The 21,595-nt window shown below is 41.9% G+C and overlaps 1 protein-coding gene across 4 annotated transcripts in view; it reads left to right on the top strand.

Moving 5' to 3' along the window:
• med12 (mediator complex subunit 12) overlaps window positions 1–21,595 on the top strand; it is a 30,741-nt gene that overhangs the window by 8,504 nt on the left and 642 nt on the right. For 2 of the 4 annotated variants that reach the window (XM_061725720.1, XM_061725717.1), the window contains exons 7-41: window positions 1,325–1,597; window positions 2,656–2,802; window positions 2,933–3,032; window positions 3,119–3,255; window positions 3,481–3,612; window positions 4,034–4,160; window positions 4,338–4,567; window positions 4,658–4,717; window positions 5,547–5,720; window positions 6,162–6,306; window positions 7,036–7,154; window positions 7,654–7,797; window positions 7,887–8,050; window positions 9,385–9,516; window positions 9,607–9,834; window positions 9,921–10,065; window positions 10,181–10,301; window positions 11,409–11,519; window positions 11,618–11,731; window positions 11,884–12,020; window positions 12,590–12,769; window positions 12,988–13,059; window positions 13,170–13,333; window positions 13,491–13,652; window positions 13,744–13,945; window positions 14,158–14,267; window positions 14,348–14,483; window positions 15,886–16,035; window positions 16,284–16,649; window positions 16,734–16,872; window positions 16,993–17,204; window positions 18,539–18,616; window positions 18,718–18,941; window positions 19,797–19,977; window positions 20,213–20,521. In XM_061725720.1, coding sequence (XP_061581704.1) covers window positions 1,325–1,597; window positions 2,656–2,802; window positions 2,933–3,032; window positions 3,119–3,255; window positions 3,481–3,612; window positions 4,034–4,160; window positions 4,338–4,567; window positions 4,658–4,717; window positions 5,547–5,720; window positions 6,162–6,306; window positions 7,036–7,154; window positions 7,654–7,797; window positions 7,887–8,050; window positions 9,385–9,516; window positions 9,607–9,834; window positions 9,921–10,065; window positions 10,181–10,301; window positions 11,409–11,519; window positions 11,618–11,731; window positions 11,884–12,020; window positions 12,590–12,769; window positions 12,988–13,059; window positions 13,170–13,333; window positions 13,491–13,652; window positions 13,744–13,945; window positions 14,158–14,267; window positions 14,348–14,483; window positions 15,886–16,035; window positions 16,284–16,649; window positions 16,734–16,872; window positions 16,993–17,204; window positions 18,539–18,616; window positions 18,718–18,941; window positions 19,797–19,977; window positions 20,213–20,521 — 5,625 coding nt within the window. The remainder of the gene's footprint in view (window positions 1–1,324; window positions 1,598–2,655; window positions 2,803–2,932; window positions 3,033–3,118; window positions 3,256–3,480; window positions 3,613–4,033; window positions 4,161–4,337; window positions 4,568–4,657; window positions 4,718–5,546; window positions 5,721–6,161; window positions 6,307–7,035; window positions 7,155–7,653; window positions 7,798–7,886; window positions 8,051–9,384; window positions 9,517–9,606; window positions 9,835–9,920; window positions 10,066–10,180; window positions 10,302–11,408; window positions 11,520–11,617; window positions 11,732–11,883; window positions 12,021–12,589; window positions 12,770–12,987; window positions 13,060–13,169; window positions 13,334–13,490; window positions 13,653–13,743; window positions 13,946–14,157; window positions 14,268–14,347; window positions 14,484–15,885; window positions 16,036–16,283; window positions 16,650–16,733; window positions 16,873–16,992; window positions 17,205–18,538; window positions 18,617–18,717; window positions 18,942–19,796; window positions 19,978–20,212; window positions 20,522–21,595) is intronic. The other 2 variants (XM_061725718.1, XM_061725719.1) reach the window with 2 other exon arrangements.

The following is a 21,595-nucleotide window of genomic DNA, read 5'->3' as shown; positions in this document are numbered from 1 at the left end:
TGCCTTATTTGGTAGTGTGGGTGCAGCTGAGCTCCATAAGAATTTGCTGCGAAGTAAAAATAAGGATAAAGAGATTTTTGACTTCGCTGCTGAGGAGCCGTGTAGCCACTCAAAAATACAAATGCTCTCAAGCACAGAAAAAGTAACTTATATTAAAAGCAATATGTCGCCTTTTAAGAACACGTAGACCTAACAAATTGGAAATATCCAACTAACTACCCCCCCAAAAAAGAAATGAAAGGCCAAGTATGGCTGCAGCCCAGGGTGTGGGTGCTGAAGTCATGGGGAAATGTGAACACGCCCTCAGCACCCACAGCGTTACCGGGCAAGAATTGAACCGGAACCTTCTAGCTGTGAGGTGGCTGCACTACCAGCTGCGCCAACGTGCCCCTTGCTAACCATCATTTTGGTAATAACTAGTCCATAGATTTTTACTTTTTGTTTTAGGATAATTTCCGTCATGCGCTCCGCATGCCTTGTCATAAAACTGCACAGAAATGACAGCTGTTTATCACAGCTCACATATGCACGTCCCCACTAGCGCATTGATCTGGGAAGATGTGAGCAGAAAATGGCTGATATAACTGGGTAATGCACATCAGTTAATGGCATCATCAGCGTCACACAGGCCACCCTGACGCAGCAAGGCATCTGCCACGTGGCTTGTTCTGTCCTTGGTACTTTCTGTTTGTTTTTTTCCCCCCATCTTTGCAGTTCACATGTTCTTCTTGAATGACTTACATGGAAACTATACTGCTCTTTGCACTTCCTGTTGTGTATCAAAAACAAATGAGTATTCCCCCCTGAGGTATACACCTGTTGGTTAATGACACATTCAAATAGTAAATTCTGAATTGACAAATTTTGACAGTTGTTTATGTTGACTAGTCATTGCAACCTTAATGCCAATGGGTAAACTCATTTGCAGATCAGAATCAAAGTTCACCATTAAGATGGCTTTTCAAGCAGATACACAACCTTTAATTTCCTAGTTGTGATCTAATAAAACTGGGCAAAAAACGAAACAAAAAATATTATTAGCCCATTTCTTTTAAAACTGAGGGAAATTATATAACCGTTGATTTGAAATATCCAAGCAAAGAGGAAAAAAAACTCCACCTAAAGGCGTACAATGTTATGACAGGCGTCCACAGCTGTCAACAGTCTTATCTTGTGTTGTGTTTTCATCTGACAGTGTTGACTTGTGTTGACAGCGCCCAACGGGGCCCACAGCCACTCGTCATGATTTTACTTCCAAGGTTGACTGGTGATAATTCCACCCAGAGCTGTGGCTGATGCTGTGGATCTTTCTTCTGCTCCACAGTACTCAGGGGAATTTGTACAGTCTGCTTACTTGTCACGAAGACTGGCTTACTTCTGCACACGCCGTCTCAACCTGTTGCTAAGTGACGGGAGCCTGGGGCCCGGCGCAGTAGGGCATCAGAGCCATAGCATCTTGACACAACAAGGCAACGCTCTTCCCCCCACCCCGACCTCCCAGCCTGCAGGAGGGAACCAGCCGCAGACAGCTTTCACAGACTTCTACATTTGCCCGCAGCACAGGCCTCTGGTGTTTGGCCTCAGCTGCATGTTACAGGTACTGCATCTGTATTCTAACTAGGGATGGGCGGTATGGACTAAAAAATGTATCACGATCATTTCTGGCATTTATCCCGATAACGATAAAAATGACGATTAAAAAAAAAAAAAAAAAATACCAGTTCAACTCCACCTTTGTAACTATAAATCTATCACCACATTCAGTCTTTGGAGCCGCCAAAACACTGCTCTAAAAGATACTAAATGCTACTAAACTACTTCTTTCTTTCTTTCTTTCTTTCTTTCTTTCTTTCTTTCTTTTCTGGCTCATTTTCTTTCTTTCTTTCTTTTCTGGCTCATTTTCTTTCTTTCTTTCTTTCTTTCTTTCTTTCTTTCTTTCTTTCTTTCTTTCTTTCTTTCTTTCTTTCTTTCTTTCTTTCTTTCTTTCTTTTCTGACTCATTTTCTTTCTTTCTTTCTTTCTTTCTTTTCTGGCTCATTTTCTTTCTTTCTTTCTTTCTTTCTTTCTTTTCTGGCTCATTTTCTTTTTTTCTTTCTTTCTTTCTTTCTTTCTTTCTTTCTTTCTTTCTTTCTTTCTTTCTTTCTTTCTTTCTTTCTTTTCTGGCTCATTTTCTTTCTTTCTTTCTTTCTTTTCTGGCTCATTTTCTTTCTTTCTTTCTTTCTTTTCTGGCTCATTTTCTTTCTTTCTTTCTTTTCTGGCTCTCTTTCTTTCTTTTCTGGCTCATTTTCTTTCTTTCTTTCTTTCTTTCTTTCTTTCTTTCTTTCTTTCTTTTCTGGCTCATTTTCTTTCTTTCCTTCCTTCCTTCCTTCCTTCCTTGCTTCCTGCGTACGTTGTGCGGCGATTTAACGCAGAACCATAAATCAGCTTTACACAAAAACGTCATTAGCGGGAATTTATCGTTTTTACCGCAAGATGACAAATTCTTACCGTGGGGAATTTTTTTGACGGTATATCGTGAACGGTAAAATATCGCCCATTCCTAATTCTAACCACCATTTTATCCACACCAAAAAAATAAATAAATTTGAGAGTTTGTGCAGTTCTCTTTAATTGACTTTTCCTTTCACTGCTTTGTTTCATTTCCTCCTCACAACAGAGCATTGTGCTGTGCTGTCCCAGTGCTCTGGTGTGGCACTACTCTCTAACAGACAGCAGAAACAAGACCGGTTCTCCTCTGGACCTGCTTCCCATCGCTCCCTCCAGCTTGCCCATGCCAGGAGGCAATACCCCCTTTACACAGCAGGTACAGCCTTCATTCCTCTCTTCTCTGGTTGTTTTTCTGCAGCTTCACTTCATTGAAAAATGTCATCTTAAAAACAAATAACACCCCCAAGTGTAAACCAGGCTTTACCTATTTCCATCTTTCACTGCAGGTTCGTGCAAAGTTACGAGAAATTGAGGAGCAGGTTAAAGAGCGAGGCCAGGCAGTAGAGTTCAGGTGGTCATTTGATAAGTGTCAAGAGACAACAGCAGGTAAGAAAGTTCAGTCCCTTTATGTCGGTAGAGAACTGTTCACATTTTGTGGAAACAGTTAGAGATGATGCTCTTTTTCTTGCCAGGGTTTACCATTGGAAGGGTTCTCCACACTCTGGAGGTTTTGGACAACCACAGCTTTGAGAAGTCTGACTTTAACAACTCATTAGATTCACTGTACAACAGGATATTTGGCTCAGGCCAGAGTAAAGATGGTCACGAGGTAAGGATTCTTTCTGCTCGGCACGGTGTTCACTATGTATAACACATTAGAACTCAATATCTTCAGATTTTACAGGGCAAGCAAGTCAAGCAGATTTAAAAGATACAGTCAGCCTCATTAATTTTGAATGAATTGAAACTAATCTCCTGTGCTGTTGCCACCTGATTGGCACATGACAAAACACGGTATCAAGTGATTCCTGTGTTGGCTTGTGTTTGTATCCAGATGTCACCTGATGATGATGCTGTGGTGACCTTGCTGTGTGAGTGGGCCGTGTGCTGTAAGCGTTCTGGCAGACACCGGGCCATGGTGGTTGCCAAGCTGCTGGAGAAGAGACAGGCTGAAATAGAAGCGGAGGTGAGAGATGCACCCCAACTGGATAATCCCACGTCTTTATACGTGTTTTTAGATAATGCACCATCAAAAAAGGAATGTGTATGTCTTTAGGTTTCTATTTATGTCTATAGGTTTTAAAATTTTATCTGGGAACAAAATCTCTCAAAGGATGAGTTTTTTTTGTACAAACAATCTTTATTTCTAACTTCTGTTGCATAAAAATACATCGCCATACCTCTCTTTTGTTTTCCCTTTTTCCCTTTAACCTCCTTATACATACATATATATGTGTGTATGTATGTATGTATATATATATATATATATATATAGTATAAACATTATATATATAAACTTTAATAAACATTCTAAAAGGAGCAGTGTTGGGAGGTTGAAAGGTTTCTAAATGGAGATCTCAGACTGTTTGTGCTGTGTTTGTGTGCAGAGGTGTGGTGAGTCGGAGGTGGTGGATGAGAAGGGCTCTGTGTCTTCCGGCTCCCTCTCAGCAGCCACGCTTCCAGTCTTCCAGGATGTGCTGCTGCAGTTTCTCGACACGCAGGCCCCCACACTTAGTGAGTCTCTTTCCACCCCCCCCTCGTCATTTCTGAAATGTCTCATACTTGATCTAAGTCTAATATTTGATTCGTTTGTCTCTGCCTCTGATTTCTGTACCGCTGTATATTTATTCTGAGTGGTTTAGCAGGGCACAACTCTATTAAATTATTCAAATTCCCTTTTCTCATTCACAGCGGAGCCGGGGAATGAAAGCGAACGTGTAGAATTCTCCAACCTGGTCCTTCTCTTCTGCGAGCTCATCCGTCATGATGTCTTTTCACACAATATCTACATGTGTACGCTGATTTCCCGTGGCGACCTGGCTTCTGACTCCCACCTGCCGCGCCCGCGTTCCCCCAGCGATGAGCCGTCTGATGAATCGGAGCGCAAGGAGCAGGATGCGGGAAGCGGTGTCAAAATGGAGGCATGTCGGAAGCATGTGTGGTTTTCATGTAGCGTGACAAATAATTGTGAAGTCTAAAACGGTAACATCAGGTTGTTGTTTGTCCAACAGGATACTGGCCTCTCTGAGTCGATGGAAATTGATCACAACTCCAGTGCTAATTTTGATGAGGTAAGTGCAGTGTATTCTGACATAATTAGGGCCTGAGCACTTACAGTGCGAAGGCCCTATTGTATCTGTAGGGATTGTCGTTCTCATTCTCGTTTTTATTTTTTCTTCTCGTTTTTCTTCCGACGAAATGAGGGCCTTTTTGCCCCCCTAAACGTGCCCCAAAAGTCACCAAAGTTTGCACACAAGCCAGGCCTGGCGAAAAATGTGATATTTAATGGTTTGCATTAATGGGCGTGGCCAAATGGCTCAACAGCGCCCCCTAGAAAACTTTGTGTCTCAAGCCCCACAATACGGTTTGACGTGCATGCACGAAAATCGGTACACACCTGTATCATGTCGCAACTTAAAGAAAAGTCTCTTGGCGCCATGGCCGAAACCGAACAAGAAGTCGGCCATTTTAAATTAATCGTGTAATTTTGGCGCAATTTATGCCATTCCTTCTGCAGTTAATGCGGCCCGGACCGTAACGTGCACCCAGGTGTGTTATACATCAAAATGTGCTTCTCGATCCTGCGATGATGCACATTACTTTTCTCAGCCAAAAGCGTTACCGTGGCGAAGCTAGACGGCAAAAAGCGCGCCTCCCCTTCATCTGATTTGTCAATATTTGATAGTTCCTACTTTCTGCCATAACTTTTGAATGGTTTTACATAAAGACTCGTGGGTGGTGTCATCGGACTTAGTTTTGAGTCCCTGACCTTTAATTGGTGAAAATTGCACGCGCGAGGGCTGCTTGCAGCTTTAATTAATATTTGATTTTAGAGCAATTAGGATTTATTTTATTTTATTTATTTATGTGTTTTTTTTGGTCACATGTACTTTTTCCCAGATGTTTTCTCCTCCGATGCACTGCGAGTCCAAGGGGAGCCCTTCTCCAGAGAAATCTGCTCCAGAGCAGGACAGCAAGGCCGGCTGTAAGGACAAGAGCATGGACCCTGCCTTCCCTCAAGTGTACGAGCAACCCCGACACATCCAGTACGCCACTCACTTCCCTATTCCACAGGTAAGAACTCTCTCTCTCTTGGCTGGGATTAAAAAGTAACTTAGAAAAAGAAAATGGTGGAAGATTTTTTTGTTTTGTCTTAGAAAACCAAATCCATCAACACTTTTGTGACATCTGGAGTCTTTATATCTTTCTGTATGTGCTGCTTTTTGAGGAAGACTCATAGCCATTTCCAATAATTAAACATAAGAAAAGAAGCATACAGGATTAGTCTTAACTATGTGTTTGATTTTAAATACCCTTAAGCAAGTATAATCAGTGCAGGCTAGTTTAAGAGATATGTTTTTTGATTAAAGTGGTTTCGTATCGGTGACTGAAATGTTTTTTTCAGCTCCCCGCAATTTTTGTCTTGTCATTCTCATTTGGTGCTTATTGTGTATGATTGTAGCATATTTTATGTGGTACCCTCAATTTCTGTACACTTTCTGTTGATATGTGCAGGAGGAAAGTGCCAGCCATGAATGCAACCAGCGTCTAGTCGTCCTCTATGGTGTGGGAAAGCTGAGAGACGAGGCGCGGCACACCATCAAGAAAATTACCAAAGACATCTTGAAAGTGCTCAACCGCAAAAGTACAGCAGAAACAGGTAACACGTATTATCTTTTGGACCAATGTCCCACAGTTCCAATTATTTGTGTTTTACAGCTCAGCTGTGGGGATGCAGTTTGTGTTAGTCATTTAGAGAAACGTCTGAAACGTTATTTTACCTGCTTTTCATACTGCAGGTTGAAAGTCAGAGAAATTGCTTTAAGCTTTCATCCCCCCACTGCTTGTCCTTGCTGAATAATCCATGTTTATTATATGGTAGATATTGTTTTTCCACACTGCTGTCTGGAGAAACGGAGACTGTATAATGTTTGGTTGTTTGTGATCTGTTCTTCACTTGTGGGCTTATTGCTCATTTTTGCTGTTGTGCTTCAGACGCTCCTTTACATTTAGATCTCCTGTTTTTTTTCCTTTCTAAAAAGATCAAACTTACTTTTTTTTCCATCAGCCCTGGAAACTGCCTCTTACATCTCTCTTCTTTCTTCCCAATGTCTCTTCTACTGGCTTTCATTTGTTCACAAGCACTTTACCTCAGATATGAGTTTTTTGTTTTTGTTCCAGCTGCTTCGACTGGATGATTTTTGTGGTTTATTCCTTAGAGTTCATGATGACCTTCAACTCGCATGTAAAAGGGCTTCTTTCTTTTTCTCTAAAGTTTCTTTCTGGCTGTGTCTTTTGATGCGAAGCTTCAATTCAAAGAAAGCTGGAAAAGAAAATGAGATGATGCTTCCTCACTCAGCCTCGTCACCTCTGTTTCTCACTTGCACAGGAGGGGAGGAAGGCCAAAAGAGGAAGAGGAGTAAGCCAGAGGCTTTTCCCACTGCAGAGGATATTTTCTCCAAGTTCCAGCACCTCTCCCACTTTGACCAGCACCAGGTCACCTCCCAGGTGAGAGCAGAAAGCTTGGTGTCGTCCACCATGTTGATGTTACTGCAGAAACCAGAAAAACTGCAGAAACCAAAATAAAGTTAAACAAGGTGACTCACTTGGCATGCAAATGTAATTTAAATGTTAGGTAATGTGTTATTTCAGATGTTAAACTGGAGTTAGAATTGATAATGCAATCAGTGAACCGGAGAACCCAACAGAACATAATGTATTCAAGCTGTTGGAGCAGAATGTGAAGGGAAGCACATAAATGACTAAATTCATGAAACTTGGTCAATTTAAATTGGGTTTTAATGCTCTTTTTAATTCATGCAAATCTAAAAGCAATCCAAGAGTCGAGATTACATGGAACGGATGCCAAAAGCTGTTTCACTACTTTCAGGGATCAACATTTAGTGTAGCACTTTACAACTTAACCAGTTGTCTTGTTTAAGTGTAATCAAATCATGGTCAATCAGTCTACTCTCCTGTCTGACATTACATGTTGTTTTGTGTGCAGGTGTCCAGAAATGTTCTGGATCAGATCACCAACTTTGCCTTAGGGATGTCCTATCACCTGCCTCTCGTCCAGCACATTCAGTTCATCTTTGACCTCATGGAGTACTCCCTCAACATTAGTGGCCTCATAGACTTTGCCATTCAGGTATCTGTCACCAACAGAATCACATTTAACAGGTTTAAAGCCATAAAAACAACATAAGTCATGGTTTTTGATGACCCTGTGTTTTCCAGCTTCTGTGCGAGCTGAGCCTGGTGGAGGCCGAGCTGCTGCTGAAGTCGTCCAGCCTGGTGGGCAGCTACACCACCAGCCTGTGTCTGTGTATCGTAGCCGTCCTGAGGAGATACCACTCCTGCCTCATCCTCAATCCGGAGCAGACGGCACAAGTTTTTGATGGGTTTGTCTCTTTCAAATTGATATTTTTCAGTGTGGCTCATTGAAAGCCAAGTGTTTTTTTTGTTTGTTTGTTTTTTGGGGGGGTGTACATTTGGATTGCTTTTAAATCAATTGAAATGGAGATTTGATTTGTCCCTAAATGGAGATTTGGAGGGTAAAGGCTTCAGTTTAACTGCTAAGTAGTGCAATAAAAAGGCGCTGCAACAGCAAGTTAAACATTTGGCAGTGTGCACTACTTTTCTTTTTTTCCTCTCGGGGAGGTTTATAAATGGAGATGAAATTCATGATAGCTTTATCCTCTGAATACAAAATACAAAAACCTGTTTAATGCACCTCTGATGCGCAGCTATTATCACAACAGTAGGCCTGCACTTAACAATTATTTGAATAATCGATTAATCTATCGATTTTATTTTTTATATTAATCAATGAATCGAACAAAAAAAAATTCTTTCGAAAACCAACATTTGAACTGACAGAGCAAATAAGCACAACAGGTTGCTGCTCTAGGTTTGAGTTTCAGCTTCAAGCGTCTCATGCATGCGTAGCGGAGGTAACCTAAGTTACAACAATACACACACACTCTCACTCCTTTGTTATAGGATAAATAAAATAATAAACATTCTTCTGCACGTAACACACATACTCCCTCACCGTCATTAACAAGCACACAGCAGCATCAGGCGTTACGTTTCCTCACTTTGTCGTACAGGATCCTACTTTGTTCCGTTTCACTCAGCCGTTTAGCTCCTTCATCCCCATCGATGGCTCACGTTTCCGTGTCAGATGCTGTATCAGCACCGTGGTGCTCCCATGCCATGTCAAAGCACTTTAGCAAAGCTTGCAAAAGTGAAGTCTTTCCACACTTTAGAGGACTTTGGACCTTTTGGTCTTTTTTTTTTTTTTTTTTCTGCCCGGTCATTTGTAGAATTTACTTAATTTCCTTTAAAAACCTTTGTAGGTTGAGTTTAAAAAAAAAAAAAAAACTATTTCACTCAGACAGCATTGACAAAGCTCTGCAGATGAAAGTTTTTTTTTAAACTCTGGAGATGAAATATATGGCCCTGCGACATGGCGAGTGATGCATAAATCGTGCGACAGAACGAATGCATAATGAAATTCGTTGCCAACACTTTGAATAATCGATTTTTATCGATTTGTTGTTGCAGCCCTACACAACAGAACTTGTATTGAAAGAAAAAAATTGAATATGCTGGGTATTTCCTCAATGATGTCACTATTGCCAGCCAAAACGGGGTTATAATCTCCTAAACAGTCTTATTTATCTGTATGGCTGAAGTGCCTCCTAAATAATCTGTGAAAATGTCTCTCCAGGCTGCGTATTGTGGTTAAGTCCGGTGTGAACCCGGCAGACTGTTCCTCGGCTGAGCGCTGTATCCTGGCCTACCTGTACGACCTCTACACCTCCTGCAGTCACCTCAAGAACAAGTTTGGAGAGATCTTTAGGTATAAGTTTATATTTGTATCGCTGCATATGTGATCAGCTTTGGAAGTTGTCAGTAATAACACAACTACTCACTTTCTGATATTTTCTAGTGAATTCTGCTCCAAAGTGAAAAACTCTATCTACTGCAATATCGATCCATCGGACTCTAACATGCTTTGGGATCCCGTGTTCATGATGGAAGCCATCGCCAACCCCTCAGCCCTCAACTTCAACCACTCCATGGTGGGCAAAATCCTCAATGACAGCCCGGCCAACCGCTACAGCTTTGTGTGTAATGTGCTCATGGATGTTTGTGTGGACCACAGAGATCCTGAGAGGTTTGTGACTTCCGTGTGGCCAAGATTGCTACACAATAGTGCCTTTTGTTGGGCTGTCGTTTGATGTCGTACAATGTTCCCGTCAGGGTGAACGATATCGGGATCCTGTGTGCGGAGCTGACGGCGTATTGCCGCTCCCTCAGCGCAGAGTGGCTCGGCATTCTCAAGGCCCTTTGCTGCTCTTCAAACAATGGCAACTGTGGCTTCAATGACCTGCTGTGTAACGTAGACGTAAGTTGTAGTTCCCTCCGAAGAACTAGTGTGACATTTATCCACAGCTCTGCTTGTTTGTTGGTAACATATTTGCAATAATGTTACAGTTGAATTTTGTACTTTTTACCCTCAGGTTAGCGATTTGTCATTCCACGATTCCCTGGCAACATTTGTAGCCATTCTCATCGCTAGACAGTGTTTGCTCCTAGAAGACCTGGTGCGCTGTGTGGCCATCCCCTCCCTTCTCAATGCAGGTGAGAAAAACCCTTTATAAACACGAGTACTTCTGATAAAAGTATTTTAGAACGAACTATACCCACCAGGGGTCACGTGAAAAGTTCCCAGACTGGTGGTTTCCTAACCTTCTTTGATTCAGTCATTTCAGACTGCAGGAAGCTTTACATAGTTACAGTGGAAACTATTGGGGGAAGTTGCCCTTCCTTTTTGCGTTTCCACTCTGGAGTTAATGTTTGTTGTTCAAAGACGTGCTTTTATAGGGTCTGTTTAGCTTCTTTCAAAGCATGAGGGAACCATCTGTGATCAAACTGTCCTCTGACTATAAGAAGTTTAAAAAAAAAACCACCAACAACAAAGTAACTCTCCATGATTTGATCAGATTATCAAAGTGAACAGTGTTGGTTGAACATACAAGCATGTCATTGAAAGCAGCTATTGCATAAAAACGTGTGAGCATCACTAAAAAGCTGACCGTAAAAAACAAACAAGACAACGAGTGCTTTTAGATTATTTTAAACCTTTTACTTCAACATCTCTTTTTGTTTGTTTATCTGCTATTAACAAAGGCTCTAATGTGGCATTTTGGTTCAGCGGTTGATGTCTGGATAAGTGTTTTTGATCATTGATAATCTCTCCTCTCCACCGCCTTTCACTGAAAATCTCTTTACTAAAATATAACGATGTCAAGACTATTTCACCACTAAAGTCCCCATTTAAATCTTGTCGTGTTTTCCACATCACTCCTCTTAAAGAACCTGTTTTATATTTTCAATCGGCACTCCAAATATTAGTAAGCTTTACATTGCAGTTCAGCTCATACAAAGATATTTAGATGTATAATGTTATTTCTGTCAGAGAAAAACAATACTTAAGCTGCTAAATGCTAACATTTCTCACTTTTGGTAAACTTTTGTTTTCATTCTCTTTTTCGCAAGAACAACTCCATGTTAGAAAAGGTCCATCCCTCTTGCTGGATAGGGTGTCTATCTAGGAAGAGTTTTAAAATTAGAGTGTGACTTGGATGTAAAAGATCATGGGCCTTATCCAAAAATAGTATGAACATCCTCAAAAATATGTGAAGAAATCCAGTGATAGTTATTGCGCGTGTGTGTGTGTGATTTCAGCCTGCAGTGAACAAGACTCTGAACCAGGAGCCAGACTCACTTGTCGAATTCTGTTGCACCTTTTTAAGACGCCACAGCGCAACCCGGTCCCCCAGGATGGTGTAAAGTCAGGTAGTGAACACAGCCATTTCTCCACTGTTTCAACACCTTTTTGTTTCTTCCCGGTTGTCAAAAAGTGTGACTTGTTCCCTGTACCAATTTCATAACAGACAAATCCCCAGTTGGTATCCGGTCTTCCTGCGATCGCCACCTTCTTGCTGCTTCACAGAACAGCATAGTTGTTGGAGCAGTATTTGCTGTCCTCAAAGCTGTTTTTATGCTGGGTAAGAGTCTAAACATTACTCTACACATTACTCACTACATATGTGCTTTCAAACATGCATGTGATCAGGAAAAGGTTTTGTTGTTAAAGCTTTAGATAATGATGCCTCTGGTTTTACTGATTTGTGTCATTTATCTCTTCACATTGATGCAGGTGACGCTGAGCTAAGGGGCTCGGGTCTGTCTCACCCTGCTGGTCTCGACGACATATCTGAGGGACGCAATGTCTCCATAGAAACAGCTAGTTTGGATGTGTATGCAAAATATGTTCTGAAGACAATCTGCCAGCAGGTGAGGACATGAGTGGAAATGGGATGAATAGAAAAAGGAGTGACTTCTACAAGTAAAGTCCAAGCTGTTATTTTGCGAAGTGAAAAATGAAGCTCTTAAAATAACACACCAGTGAAAATAGTTTTTCCTCCCACGAAGACCTCGCTGCACCTTCTGTTTGTGTTCAATATCGTTCAGTGATTTTTTTTTTGTTTGTTTGTTTTGTTGTTGCCTGGAATCCTTTGAGATTGCATTTAGAAATGGGGACGTCTGACCTGCTTGTAGTTTAGTCAGTGAAAAGCATGAAAGAGGTATCACATCAATAAGACAACCAGAACAAGAACTAGTGTCAGTTCAGGCTGTTTAATACAATTTAAGGCCTCAAACACATTTTCTATGGTTTTGGTGCATCCACTTCCATTACTGTGAAATGACCTTTTATCCTGATTTGTCACCTTTGCTTTAGTCAAGCTTGTTCTGCACGACTGAGTTTATCTTGATACTTTAACAGAAGCTTGAGGACCACTGAAGTTGTTGACTGCTATCACATTTATCTTTTCCTTGTGCCCTCTTTTTGCGTCCTCTTGCAGGAGTGGGTTGGCGAGCGCTGCCTGAAGTCTCTGTCTGAGGACAGCAGCGCCCTGCAGGACCCCGTACTGGTGAACATCCAGGCCCAGCGACTGCTGCAGCTTATCTGCTATCCTCACCGGCAGCTGGACAGTGATGAAGGTGACAACCCTCAGAGGCAGCGGATCAAACGTATCCTTCAGGTACCAAAAAAAAAGGCAAAGTTTTCAGACCAGTGTGATAGCGTTGATAGTTTTCAACTCCTTGCAGTCTGCAGCTCTTTTGAATGAGAACGGTGGAGTTTTGCTGCCCCCTCGTGGTCAAATAATAGAACAATTATTCATACTGTTATGCATACACTTATGCATAACGTCTTTGTAGTTTTTGTAAAAACTTTAACATTAATCTTATTTTGTTTTAGAATATGGACCAATGGACAATGAGACAGTCCTCTCTGGAGCTTCAGCTGATGATCAAACAGAGCACCAACAATGTGAGTCTCAACTCTGCCTTTTGTCAAAGCATGAAATATATATTTCACCAGAAAATGATATGAGTGTGTAGTTGTTTATCAGACATCAGCTGCATTTTCCCCCCATTTAGGAGTTGTACTCTCTCCTGGAAAACATAGCAAAAGCCACTATAGAGGTTTTTCAGAAATCAGCTGAGATGAACTCGAGTAACCCCTCAGGGAATGGAGTGGCAGTCCAAGGGAGCTCTGCGTCCAATAACAACAGCACTACAAGCAAGATGAAACCTATTTTAAGGTGTGTGTGTTTCGAAATACGTTTTTGTTGAAATGGTTTTTATTTTTGCTGAAATTTGTAACGCAGGATCCCTTTTAGGTCAAGATGATAATTTGAAGACTTAAAGGTTTGAGTTCCGTCAGTCTCAAGTCTTTTTAATTTAAATTTTTTTTTGTAGCTCATCTGAGCGATCAGGAGTTTGGCTGGTGGCTCCGTTGATAGCAAAGCTCCCCACGTCAGTTCAGGGTCACGTACTGAAGGCAGCCGGAGAAGAGCTGGAAAAGGGTCAGCATCTCGGGTCTTCATCGCGCAAGGAGAGAGACAGGCAGAAACAAAAAAGGTATATGCCTCATTTAACTCCCAGAACCATTTAAATGTTTTTATTTGAATGCCGGTAGTTGTTGAGGAACTGTTTTGCTTTCCCCCTGCAGCATGTCTCTCCTGAGCCAGCAGCCTTTCCTGTCTTTGGTGCTGACCTGCCTGAAGGGGCAGGACGAGCAGAGGGAAGGCCTGCTCACCTCCCTCTACAGCCAAGTGCAGCAGATCGTCACCAACTGGAGAGAGGACCAGTACCAGGACGACTGCAAAGCCAAGCAGATGATGCACGAGGCCTTGAAACTACGACTGAATCTTGTAAGGATCTCACGTGTACAGAAATATGAGCTAATATTATTTAATAATAACATTTCTCGTGAATGCTAACCATCACAGAGCACTGATAAACACTTGCCAAAAAAATTGGCTTCATACCTCAAAGATAAACATAAAAAATATCAGTCAAACTCAAAAAACGTCATGGTAATAACATTAAAACAGTTCAAGCAATTTTTCTCTTTCCTATTGAGGTTGGGGGCATGTTTGACACGGTCCAACGCAGCACCCAGCAGACGACCGAGTGGGCCGTACTTCTCCTTGACATCATCAGCAGTGGCACAGTGGACATGCAGTCCAATAAGTATTTACTACACAGAAAAAAAACATCCTAAAATATGTTCCACCTATTATTCCTCTAACTATAACCTTTCTTTCCAACAGCGAACTCTTCACAACGGTGCTGGACATGCTGAGTGTGCTGATAAATGGCACACTAGCTGCTGACATGTCCAGCATCTCTCAGGGCAGCATGGAGGAGAACAAGAGGGCGTACATGAACCTGGTCAAGAAGCTCAGGGTAAGGCTGTCCATGTACTGAAGGAAAAAGACGATACCAGGTGAAAGGGTGTAACATCATCAGTTTAAAAAAATAAAAAACACACAAGATAGAATCTCGATGCTTTATCAAAAGTGCAGAAATTGGTGGTGCTTGGGATTAAGAACGAGCCCATCAGAAGAAGAGCAAGGATTTGATGTCTAGATGGAGATGGTTTAGACCAAGGATATTCAACTAGATTATTCAGGGGCCACTACTGCAAAAGGACTGTATGGAGAGGGCCGCACTGCGTGCGCGCACATAGTCCATAGGCGGAAAGTTTGGGGGTTTTCAAAATGTATTTTGCACTCAAAGATAAAGATTTATGTATATATAATACATTTGTGCACAGGAATGAGCAGGAGAATATATCTGTCTAGTTTACATATGAATTATGTATGTATTGTCTCCAGATTTAGTCATTGTGAATGTTAAATAATATTCAGATAAAGAAATACTATTTTAAACGCAAGTTCATTTTGAAACCATGCATTGTGCAAACTTAATGAAGTTGATATTGACCTACTTTTAATAAAACACGCCATAATGACAAAGCACCACTTTCCACCAAGATTTCCTTATTTGAATATTATATTAAGCATTGAGCACAAGCATTTCAGTCCATAGTAGCCAGTTTGATGTTATAAATAAGCAAGCAAAATATTAACCATAAGCTCCTTTATTTATGACACATCTATGCATTATATCAGCAAAACAAAACAATCACATGAAATTATAGGAGGCTTAGAAGTTCATCTGAAATGCAAAGTCCTCATTTAGAGATTCAAATGAAAAAAATGTCAGGCCAATCCTGCCAATCAAAATCAGAAGTAGTAAAAAAACATCTCCAACAGAGATTAACATGTACAAACACTGTCCAATGAATCATTAACCAACTGAAAAGGTTACCAAGCGTCTGAAACTTTTATTAATTAACAAAAATATTGCCGATATTGCGATATTGCCGGCCGGAAGTGACATTAAATGCAACAATATATAAAACGATTTAATATATATATATATTAAAAACATTAATAACTAGGTATGAAATATGACCAGGGGCCACATAAAAACTCCTGGTGGGCCGCAAGAAGCCCGCGGGCCGCCAGTTGAATATCCCTGGTTTAGACGCATAAAGAGGAGAAATAGTTCATACATTTGTACAAGGATCTTGGACATGGAGAAAAAGGGAAACACCAAACATAATATTTCTGGATGTGGTTACAGGATATGCAGTTGGTTGTTGTGATGGAGAAAGATGCAGAAAGATGGAAACGGATGATCCTCTGTATCCCCCACTATAGAGAAAAGCCCAAAAATGTGTTTTTTTTTCATCAAGACAGGAAGCTCTCTTATTAACAAATACATACTTTTTTTTCTGCAGAAAGAGCTTGGAGATCGGCAGTCAGAAAGTTTGGAAAAGGTCCGCCAGCTTCTGCCGCTGCCCAAGCAGACCCGTGATGTCATAACCTGTGAACCTCAAGGGTCGCTTATAGACACAAAAGGGAACAAGATCGCCGGCTTTGAGAAGGAGGTAAATGATTACTTCAAGTATAAGTACATTCCGAGGTGGTGGTTATGGCAACTTGAAAAGAGAAATCATTGACTTGCAGGAAAACTATCACGTTTTGCCTCCGTTAAGGGAAGAAAACGGTAAACTGTTACTGCTACCTAACTTGCTTTGAAATATGATGATCTCAAGCCTTGGAGAATTTCTAAGCAATATCCTGTTCTAAACTGGCACTTTTCTCAAGTTGGTTAAAACCGTCTCTGTTCCATCAGGGTCTTCAAGTATCAACCAAGCAGAAGATTTCTCCGTGGGACGTGTTTGAGGGCCTGAAGCACTCGGCCCCGCTCTCCTGGGGCTGGTTCGGAACGGTGCGCGTGGACCGCAAAATTACTAAATTTGAAGAGCAGCAGCGGTTCCTGCTGTACCACACCCACCTGAAGCCCAAGCCTCGTAGTTACTATCTGGAGCCGCTCCCGCTCCCTCCTGAGGAGGAGGAGCCTCTGACGCCCATCTCCCAGGAGCCAGAGAAGAAACTGTTGGAGCAGACGAAACCGGACAAGGCGGTTCCACCTGTTCCCTCCGAGACAAGCAAGAAGAAAAATTGCAAGAAAAAGAAAGCTCAGTCTACCAAGACGGAGGTCAGTCGTCTGTAAATTCTGCTTCTTCTGACAGGCGTTTTCTGCATTTCTTGATCATAAAGATAATGAATTTTCATTTGGCAGGATTTTAACCGTACAGCAGGCGGTGTGAGCTACGGTACTAATTTGGCACCAGAAATGATGCAGAATCATCCATATGGGAGGCTACAATACAACCAACAACCCATGGGCATGTACACACAGAACCAGCCTCTTCCTCCAGGTCAGTTGAGAGAATAATCTCATCACCGTTGTGCATCCTGGTTCAGCTCTCAGGGCTGAAATGGCAACATCTGGAACACCATCTGGGATTGTGGTTTATGTTTGACTTGTTTTTCTCCAGGAGGTCCAGGATTAGAACCTCAGTACAGACCTCCCCGCAACCCACCAATGAGCAAAATGATGCCTGCTCGGACCAACTACCCCGGCATGATGCCTGCCATGCAGGCAAACATGTCTGGTATGATGCTGGACAAGCAATACCAAATGGCTTATAAGCCCCAGCCGACCATGCCTCAGGGCCAGATACTGCGACAGCAGTTACAGGTCAGACTGGTGAGTTAGCCCACTCCCACAACTCAAACAAGCCTTTCTAATCGAGTGCAGTGAAGCTACATTTGTGTATTAACCCATGTGCTGTCTTCAGAGGAAGGAAGGAAGGGAGGAAGGAAGGGAAAAAGGGAAGGAAGGAAGGAAGGGAGGGAGGGAGGACTGGAGAAAAGAAGGAAGGAATGGAGAGAAGGAAGGAAGGAAGGGAAAAAGGAAGGGAAAAAGGAAGGAAGGGAAGAAGGAAGGGAGAGAGGGAGGACTGGAGAAAAGAAGGAAGGGAAAAAAGAAGGAAGGAGGGAAGGGAAAAAAGAAGGAAGGAAGGAAGGGAGGAAGGAAGGGAAAAAAGGAAGGAAGGGAGGGAGGAAGGGAGGGAGGGAGGACTGGAGAAAAGAAGGAAGGAATGGAGAGAAGGAAGGAAGGGAAAAAGGAAGGAAGGAAGGAAGGAAGGGAGGGAGGGAGGACTGGAGAAAAGAAGGAAGGAATGGAGAGAAGGAAGGAAGGGAAGAAGGAAGGAAGGGAAAAAGGAAGGAAGGAAGGGAAAAAGGAAGGAAGGAAGGAAGGAAGGGAAAAAGGAAGGAAGGGAAGAAGGAAGGGAGAGAGGGAGGACTGGAGAAAAGAAGTAAGGGAAAAAAGAAGGAAGGAGGGAAGGGAACAAAGAAGGAAGGAAGGAAGGGAACAAAGAAGGGAAAAAGGAAGGAAGGACGGGAGGGGAAAAAAGAAGGAAGGAAGGGAAAAAAGAAGGGAAAAAAGAAGGAAGGACGGGAGGGAGGACTGGAGAAAAGAAGGAATGGAGAAAAGAAGGAAGGAATGGAGAGAAGGAAGGAATGGAGAGAAGGAAGGAAGGAAGGAAGGAAGGAAGGAAGGAAGGAAGGAAGGAAGGAAAGGAAAAAAGGAGGGAAGGGAAAAAATAAGGAAGGAAGGGAAAAAAGAAGGAAAGTAGGACGGAAGGAAGGAAGGACGGAAAGAGGGGAAAAAGAGAGAAGGGAAAAGAAGGAAGGAAGGAAGGAAGGAAGGAAGGAAGGAAGGAAAGTAAGACGGAAGGAAGGAAAGTAGGACGGAAGGAAGGAAAGAGGGGAAAAAGAAAGAAAGAAGGAAGGAAGGAAGGGGAAAAAAGAAGGAAGGAAGGAGAGGAGAAAAGAAGGAAGGAAGGGAGAAAAGAGGAAGGGAAAAAGGAAGGAGAGCGCAGGAGAAAAGAAGGAACAGGAGAATTGGGTAATTTTGACCCAAAGACAGTACAAGGGTTAATTAGCCGCAGCAGAAACGATCCGCTTTTCTTCCATTTTTGAATCTCCATTTATTTCAATCTGTGCAATTGATAGTGTCGTCATTCCTTTTCATAGCAGAACCAGGGTCTAATGGGCCAGCAAATGAGACAGATAACGCCTAACCAACCGTACACTTCAATGCAAGCATCACAGGTGTGTCTGTTTTTCATATTTATGTCTTGTTTGGTTCTGCATACACGGACGTGCATTTCAGGGACTAATCTCTTTCTTGGTTTTAACTACCTTTTGTTCAGGGCTTATCTCAGGGCTATACCACATATGGGTCGCACATGCAGCAGCATCCTGCCCAGGGCGGTGGTATAGTTCCCCCCGCCTACGGGAACCAAAACTTCCAGGGCACGCATCCTGGAGCCAACCCTGCAGTGGTGGATCCTCTTCGGCAAATGCAGCAGAGGCCCAGCGGTTACGTTCACCAGCAGGCTCCAGGCTATGCACACAATATGCAGAACGCACAGAGGTCAGTGTTGTGCAGCTTTCTCATCTCTGCATAATATCCAAATTAGTGATGCACCCAATGTTCGGTAACCGAAATTGTTCGGCCGAAAATAGCACAAAAAAAAACACTTTCGGTGGAATAAGTGGGGAAAAAAACAAACAATTAATAACGGCATGTTTAGATGACGCAAAAGAAGTGGATAAAACAAAAAAAATAAAAATAAAATCACTCCCTTTCCCATATTAATACTTGTATGGGAAAGGGAGTGATTTTCTTTATTGTGTTTTATCCACTTCTTTTTCACTTTTTTTACAATGCACTTTATGCATTTAATGCATTTTTTTTGTTTTAAGCCCTATGTTACAATTTTTCAGCAGTCAGTTATAGGCCTAATGTAAGCTCAAAGATGGCCAAAAAAATTATTTTGCCAATTTATTTATTTTAGGTTATTGTGCTTTATTGGTATGTCTGCTGGAATATTTAAAAAATGCTGGGAAATGTTCAGTTGTTCATGTTCAATAAATATTTCTACCTTGTAATTTTGTAAAAGATTTTTTTTCTTTGAAAAGTATGCCTAAAGCTCATTTATTTGATATATGCAATGGTGAAAAAATTGGCCAAATAAATAGAAAAACTGCGAAGAACCATGTTCGATATGTTATTCGGCCAATTGTTTATTATTATTTTTGGTTTCGGGCACAAATTTTCATTTCGGTGCATCACTAATCCAAATGTGTTCAGTTCTTGTAACTTTTATCAGTTTGATTTTCTTTCATTATGAGTTTTGTTGCTCCTGATGTTATGGGTTTTTTTTTTGTTTGGGTTATTTCCTCCTGACTCATTTCCCCCTCTCACTTTTCATCTTGTAAACTCCAGATTTACCCACCAGCCCATCCAGCAGAACCCTATCATGCATGGTCTCAGTCACATGGGAGGCCAAGCAGTCCATCCAGGTTTGAGGCCCAACCAGATGCTGACAGAGCAGCAGCAGCAGCAGCAGCAGCAGCAACTAGCAGCACAGCAACAGCAGCAGTACCTCAGACAGCACGTACACAGAGTATGTCCCTGATCATTCATGTATCCATGGCTCTTTGGTTTTTGTAGGTGACGGTGCTAGTTTCAGCCTCCAGCTGGCCTGAGTCTGAGTCTGAATAGATCTGCAAGAATGTCTTCCAGCAGAGATAGTTTAATATGTGTCAGCTACATGCTTCAGCTACTGTGTGCAGACTTATATATAAAATATCTTGAAAGAAATGCTTTAATGACCCCATCTGTTGTCTGTGTTTCCACAGCATCAACAGGCACAAGTTCAACAACAACAGCAGCAGCAGCAGGCTCAAGTTCAGCAGCAACAACAACAGCAGCAGCAGCAGCAACAGCAGCAGCAGCAACAACAACAGCAACAACAGCAACAACAGCAGCAGCAGCAGCAGCAACAGCAGGTTCAACAGCAGCAGATTCCTTCTCAACAACAAGTGGCCCAGCAGCAGCAGCAGCAACAGCAGCAGCAGCAGCAGCAGCAGGTGTCGGCGGTGGCTCCTCCGGGCCAGGCTCAGAACCCGGGCCTGGGCATGCAGCCGCTGCCCCCTCAGCAACCCATGGTACGTCCCGTCCTGGCAAGCCTTTCTTTTTATTTTCTTCTGGAAACACGGGAACAGTTGCGCTGTCAGTATCATTACTTACTCTATGATGCGTTAAACATATTGAAATGGCAAAAATAGATCAGTGTTATACCAATAAATTATTATTAAAAAGTTTTGAGTAAATAATAATCCATTTCAGCCTTCATTACCTTTAAAGCATCCTATGGAGCCAAATCAAGGCCAAAAGTTTTGCTAATTTGAAAATAAAATTTGAATCTGAAAATTATTTTTTAGTTTCAAAAAAAAAAATTTCAGTAACAGATCTTTTTTTCAGTTTCAGAACTTTTTATTTCAGTCTCAAATCTTTTTTTCATTTTTAGATCCTTTTTTTTTTTCAGTTTCACATCTTTTTTTTTTTCAAGTTTCAAATTTTTTTTTCAGGTTCAGACTTTTGGCCCGGATCTGGCGTAGGGGGCGTGGCATCAACTGAGAAGGGCGTGGCATCATGAGTGACAGCATAACAGAGAAGGCGGGGGACGTTCCTCAGTCATGTTGCCTTCAGGAATCGTAGGTTGCAGAAGTTATCAGTAGAAGTTTGAATCAACACTGTATATACACCATATTCACGTGATTGGCAGTGGAAAAAACGGATACCAGTGACACATTTCTGTTTAAAAAGCTGTTTTAGACCGCTTGGTAGTATGTGGAAGTGGGAAATGTAGAACTTTAAACAGAAATGTGTCACTAATATCAGTTTTTTCCACTGCCAATCACATAAATATAGTGTTGAATCAAACTTCTACTGATATCTTCTGCAACCTACGTTTCCTGAAGGCAACATGACTAAGGAACGTCCCCCGCCTTCTCTTTTATGCTTTCACTCATGATGCCATGCCCCTCTCAGTTGATGCCACGCCCCCTACGCCAGATCGGGGCCAAAAGTCTGAAACTGAAAAAAAAAAATTTAAACTGTAAAAAATAATTTTCAGGTTCAAATTTTATTTTCAAATTAGCAAAACTTTTGGCCTTGATTTGGCTCCATACATCCAGGCTTTTTCCCAAATGATTAAAAAGCGAGAGATTCATAAGATA

This window comes from Cololabis saira, chromosome 7 (assembly GCF_033807715.1).
Source record: "Cololabis saira isolate AMF1-May2022 chromosome 7, fColSai1.1, whole genome shotgun sequence".
Taxonomy (NCBI): Eukaryota; Metazoa; Chordata; class Actinopteri; order Beloniformes; family Belonidae; genus Cololabis; species Cololabis saira.
Note: the sequence above shows the minus strand (reverse complement) of the source record. Positions and strands in the feature narration are given on the sequence as shown.